The sequence below is a fragment of the Equus quagga genome, unplaced genomic scaffold (genome assembly GCF_021613505.1).
Source record: "Equus quagga isolate Etosha38 unplaced genomic scaffold, UCLA_HA_Equagga_1.0 72802_RagTag, whole genome shotgun sequence".
Classification (NCBI taxonomy): Eukaryota; Metazoa; Chordata; class Mammalia; order Perissodactyla; family Equidae; genus Equus; species Equus quagga.
The window spans coordinates 2,513-7,964 of record NW_025802552.1 but is presented as its reverse complement, the minus strand read 5'-3'; the positions used below and the strand labels follow the sequence as shown (position 1 = coordinate 7,964).

General features: G+C 46.5%; 1 protein-coding gene across 1 annotated transcript; it reads right to left on the bottom strand.

Moving 5' to 3' along the window:
* Window positions 1-273: 273 nt before the first annotated feature.
* On the bottom strand, window positions 274-4,672 carry LOC124234193 (acyl-coenzyme A synthetase ACSM1, mitochondrial-like). Its single transcript, XM_046651441.1, has 4 exons — window positions 4,514-4,672; window positions 3,348-3,447; window positions 2,349-2,468; window positions 274-600 (listed from the first exon to the last, which is right to left on the bottom strand). The coding sequence occupies exons 1-4, from the start codon at window positions 4,573-4,575 to the stop codon at window positions 514-516; spliced, it is 369 nt and encodes a 122-aa protein (XP_046507397.1). The 5' UTR covers window positions 4,576-4,672; the 3' UTR covers window positions 274-513.
* Window positions 4,673-5,452: the final 780 nt, after the last annotated feature.

Here is a 5,452-nt window from a genome sequence, read left to right as displayed (position 1 = left end):
ACTCCTGGGTTCCCAGAGAGCAGGTCCCTCACTCACCCATGTGGGACCTAGGCTGGGACCTAGGAGAGGCTGGTGCTTGGGGCTGCTCAGAGCATCTCTCCTGGACCTCTGTGTCCTGGACATCTGCTGGGTGCACAGGGCCACCCAGGAAGCTGGGGCAAGCAGGGAGAATCAGGCCCCGGGCTCTCTCTGATGGGGATTGGGGAGAGTTATGGAGGGACTACATTTAGCACAGGTTCATCCACAGTTTGAATGCACAATACAGGGGCACCGTTGACGTTCATATTCATATTTTATTACCTCCAACCCCAATTTCTGTGCTCATCTGGAAGCACAGAGGAAGAAGAGTGCCTGATATTAATTTGAGAGAAACAAAAATGCTGAAATATGGCATTCCTGATACTCTTCCAAGTCAATTCTCAACACCCCCATTCTCACTCTCACCATATAGCGAAACTGAGGTGGCCAGGGATTTGTCCAAGGTCACACAGTGGTTTCTGAGTTTATTGACGATTACAGCTGACCAAACTCCTTTTTCCGAAGTTCATTCCTTTTAATCTTGCCAGTGATGGTTTTGGGCAGCTCTGGGACAAACTCCACCTGGTTGAGGAGAAAGCAAATCCACCCTGACTTAGTCCCACTGTCATTTCCTACCAATCCCCTCTCCCCTCCTTTGCCCCTGCACAGTCCCCCAGACAGGCTGTCACCATGTGGTGGCCTAAATGGGGCCCACCAAGGATGCCATGTTCTCCTCCTGACCCCTGAAGTTGGATGCAGCCCTGGGGCAGGCTTTGACCGAAGAAACGTGAGTGGGAGTGAAGTGTGCCACCTCTAATGGAAGAGTTGGGAACCACTGAGCCTGGCCACCCTCTCTGTCCATCTCTTATAGCACCTGGCGGATACCTGTATGGTGGCTCCTTTATCCTGGTCCCAGGAGAGCCTGGACATGGTGGACATGTGACATGAGCAAGGAAGATGCCTTCCTTGTTATAAGCCACTGAGACTTTGGGGGCTATTTGTTCCCCACAATAACATCTAGCCCATCCTGCCTGCTTCATGCCCTCTGTTCTCTCTAGGAGGCAGCAGAGCCTGATGTTAGAGGCATGAACTCTGTTGTCCAATATACACGGATCTGAGTTCAGCTCTGCTTTTTATTAACTCTAATCTCTGGCAATTTACTGTGAGTCTGAGCCTCAGTTTCTTCTCTGTGAAGTAGAATGCTTAGAGCATCTCGGGTTGTGGAGATGGTCTATTACTATTAAATGAAATAGCAATGCATGTGAAGCACTGAGTCCAGGGCCTGGCCCACATGCTACATGTTCAATAGACATTAGCTCTGCAGCTTTCTAGTCTGTATTGTCAACATTCAGACAATGAAGCGAAGTACGATTACAGAGGAAGGAAATGGGAACTTTTGCAATATGTATCCTTTCAAACTTTGCTTTTAAATAAATAGGATAATATCATGTATATTCTTTCATTTCCTTTTTTAGTCTTAATAATATATTGTGATTTTTTACATTAAAAATATCTGCAATATTTTAAATTACAGGAGAATATTAAATTTCATGAATAACAATCATTTCTCTATTGTTGGACATTTTTGTAGTTTGCACGCAGCATTTAAAACAAAAAAGGTAGGGGCCGGCCCCATAGCCAAGCGGTTAAGTTCGCACGTTCCGCTTCCACAACCAAAGGTTTCACCCGTTCGGATCCTGGGCTCGGACATGGCACCACTCATCAGGCCATGCTGAGGAGGCGTCCCACATGCCACAACTAGAATATACAACTATGTATTGGGGTGAGTTGGAGAGAAAAAGCAGGAAAAAAAAAAGAAGAAGATTGGCAATAGTGGTTAGCTCAGGTGCCAATCTAAAAAAAAAGAGAGAAGAATAAAGAATATCAGAATGCATTGCATGTTGTAAGGATAAATATCATTTTGTCAATTTTTATTTGTTATGTATGTATATATGTTTTGAGCTGCAATATAGAATGTATTTCTTAGCATGAATTATGCTTAAAAACAGTTTGGAAGCTGCTGATTCGGATTTCTGTCTCAAATTTTGAGACTTTAAACAACCTTCTTGGATAGCATTGGGCACTTGTCTGATTTTTTCCTTTAGGTTAACGTGCCAGTGATGGATTCTTTTTGGGTTTCTGAGACAGGATAGAGGTTCCATTGGATTAAGTTGGCTCCACCCCACCCCTACGCCAATTGTCTCATCTGAAGAGAAAAATGCTAGTCCCATTGGCTGTTTAAGGTTCACCCCAGCCACCCTCTGAGACTTGGGGCAGCGAAGCAGCAGGAACGGCTCGGGGGACCAGCCCGTCCGTCTGCCCTCACTCACCTTCCTCGGGTACTTGTACGGAGCCGTCACTGACTTCACGTGCTCCTGCAGCTCCTTGGTGAGCTGGTCCCTGTCCCGGGACAGAAACTGTGGGGTCAGGACAACAAACGCCTTCACCACCTGCGGTGCAGAACCAGATGGGAGGCTCAAGGTGAGTGCCAACCAACTGAATAGTTTAAAAAAGTAAATATTTACTTAATGAACAAAAAAACCAAGTTGACACTTGAGTCTTTGGAACAGGACAGGACCAGGTTCTAGTGCCAACACTTCCAGTCTCCACTCTACGCCTCGCAAAGTTACTTAACCTCTCGTACCCTCACTTTCCTTCTCCGTGGAATGGGGACAGTACAGGTTCATTCCTCGCTGGGTTTATGTGAAGATTCCACGAGATAATACATGTAAAACATGAAGCTAGTTTAACTTTATTATTATTCCGATCAGCATTATCATCCTCATCATTTTTGCTATTGTTGTATGTATACTTCTGTGTCTGGAACCTTGTGGGCATTTAATAATTGTGGTAATTTATTATTCTTATGTTATTATTTATGGACAGGGCCTTGTACATAGCAGGTGCTCAGTAAACACCTGCTGAATCAAGGAAGGCATGCTCTGGAGCCAGACTGCTTAGATTCTCATTCTGGCTCCACCACTGTGTGATCTGGGCACGTTGTTTAACTTCTTTAGGCCTCTGTCTCCTTATATATAAAAAGGGTATAATAAGTGTCCTGAACTCACTAGGTTGTTGTGAGGAATAGATGAGTGAGCACATAATAAGAGCTCATTAAAATATTAGACGTCAGCAGCAGCAGCAGCAGCATTTTCAGTCACACATGAGGCCACAGTGCCCCCGGTGACCACACAGTGTAAGTGCACACGCACACCAACTGCGCCCTCCCTCCAGCCTAGGTCCTGGGTAGATATGGCTTGGAAGTTTCCCCTGCACCTGCTTTCCCAGTGCCCACACAGACACGATGCCCTCCGTGTCCTCTTCCTCACCTCCCCTCGAATCGGGTCCGGGCTGCTCACCACAGCTGACTCAGCCACTGCTGGATGCTCGGCCAGGGCACTCTCCACCTCTGCTGGCCCGATGCGATACCTGCAGGATCGATGGTTCCTTCTCTGGTTCTGAGCAGACACCAGGGCTGGGGTGACCCAGGCCCTCGAATCTCATGTTCTGGGGGCTCATATCTCCCCTTGGCACAGAGGGTAACTGTCACAGGGAGTCAGAGGCCTGCGAAAGGCTGTGTAGCGGGACCACTACAGGAGACCTGGACGTTCCATGCTAAGAAACACGAGGCACAGATGCTCTTCAGGGCGTCTGACCTCGCTGCTTCTGGGAGGGAGGAGAGTGGAAGCTCCGTCCTCCTAGAGCTCTGCAGCTCGGCTTAAGGAGCCTCCTCCAGCATGGAACCTCTTGGAAGCCTCAAACTTTATCTTAAACATTCATGAAAGTTCTCCATCCCATTCCCCACTACATCAGCATTTGCTTTAGAAATTAAAAAATAAAACAAACTCAATTTCCCTGAAATAACCAAGAGAGCTTTTTACTTGTGTCATTTTCCCCCCTAGATCATGTAAGGGTTGGGACAGTGGGTTGGGAGACAGACTACCATGGTTTGAATCTGGGCTACAAACTGTACTATCTTTGAAACTTTAGGCAACTTACTTCACTGGTCAGTGACTCAGTTTTCTCATGCGTGATATGGGCATAATAGTTGTATCTACTGGGTTATACAAAACACTGAGGAGAGTGCTTTCACAGAGTAAGTACTCCATAATGGTTAGCTGCTATTATGATGATGGTGATGGTGATGATGATTTTCTGCGACATGTTGTGCCCATCAGAGGAGCACGGAGAACAATCTCCTCCCACCAATAGGAGCCAAAACAAGTCTCTCTTCCCATGCCATCCCTTCTCTTTAAATTGCGTGATGTCTTATTATGGTTTTTCTTCCAGACCTTCTTGAACTTCGTTTTGATTGATTCTTCTGGATGCAGGGGTTGGGGGAAGTGTACAGATACCCCAGGGCCAGGGCCCCATAGACACGGCTCTGTTCAGAATTAGGCTGAGGGTCCCGTGCCCAATGCATGGAGGAATGTCTGGGAAAGCTAGACCCCACCAGGCATGTGAGGGTGATCCTTCCTGGCTCAGCCACACCTACCCAGAGGCATTGATGACATCATCACTCCTCCCCAGGAACCAGATGTAGCCCTCTGCATCCATGGTCGCTCTGTCCCCAGTGTTGTAAAAGTCCCCACACTCCGCGTCTGCTGTCTTCACAGGGTCATCCTGTAGACAGAACAGCACCCCTTTATGGAGAAGGCAGCGAGTTTAGCGATGAAGAGCTGCAACCTGGGGCTCAGATCTGGATTCGAATCCTCTTTCTCACTCTACCTGGCACCTGCTAAAGTTTCATCACCTTTCTGAGTCTCTTTTCTTTATGTGCAAACACTCAATGCATGCTACTGCTCCATTAGTGGACAATATGAAGCCAATTTTAAAGACAATTTTTCAAAATAACACCTCACTTTTGTGTGGCACTCCAGTAGAAGACAATGTCCACTGGAACATGAACTTGTGTATTTGGTTCACTGTGAGAAGATCAGCCTCACACAGGGCCTAGGCAGACAGGAGGTGTCAATAAACATTTGCTCAATGAATTTTCTTCCCAAAACACTACCTCACCTGATCCTCACAGAAAGTCTATGAGGCTGGTATTATCTTAATTAAACTTTTAATTTTAAGACAATCGTAGACTTGCATGCAAGTTGTAAGAAATAAAACAGAGAGCGCCTGTGTGCCCTTTATCGAGTTTCTCCCAATGGTAACATCTTGCAAAACTTAGTTTAATGTCACAACCAGGATACTGACATATATGCAATCCACTGAACTTACCCAGATTTCCCCAGATTCTTACTTGTACTCAATTGTGTGTGTCTGTTTGTGTGTGTGTGAGTGTATTTAGTACAATGCAATTTTATCACGTCAGCTTGTGTGTCCACCACCAGAGTCAAGAGACAGGACAGTCCCGTCATCACTAGGAGCTCTCATGTGGCTTTTATATCCACGTCCACCTCCCTCCTCTTCCTTCTTCTACCTC

Bases quoted from the DNA above. Each gene is read 5' to 3' on its own strand.
- LOC124234193 (XM_046651441.1), bottom strand. From the start codon at position 4,575: ATGGATGCAGAGGGCTACATCTGGTTCCTGGGGAGGAGTGATGATGTC. The intron at 3,448-4,513 runs GTAGGTGTGGCT...TCGATCCTGCAG, and splicing joins GATGTCATCAATGCCTCTGG to GTATCGCATCGGGCCAGCAG. The intron at 601-2,348 runs GTGAGTGAGGGC...CTCCTCAACCAG, and splicing joins CGTACAAGTACCCGAGGAAG to GTGGAGTTTGTCCCAGAGCT.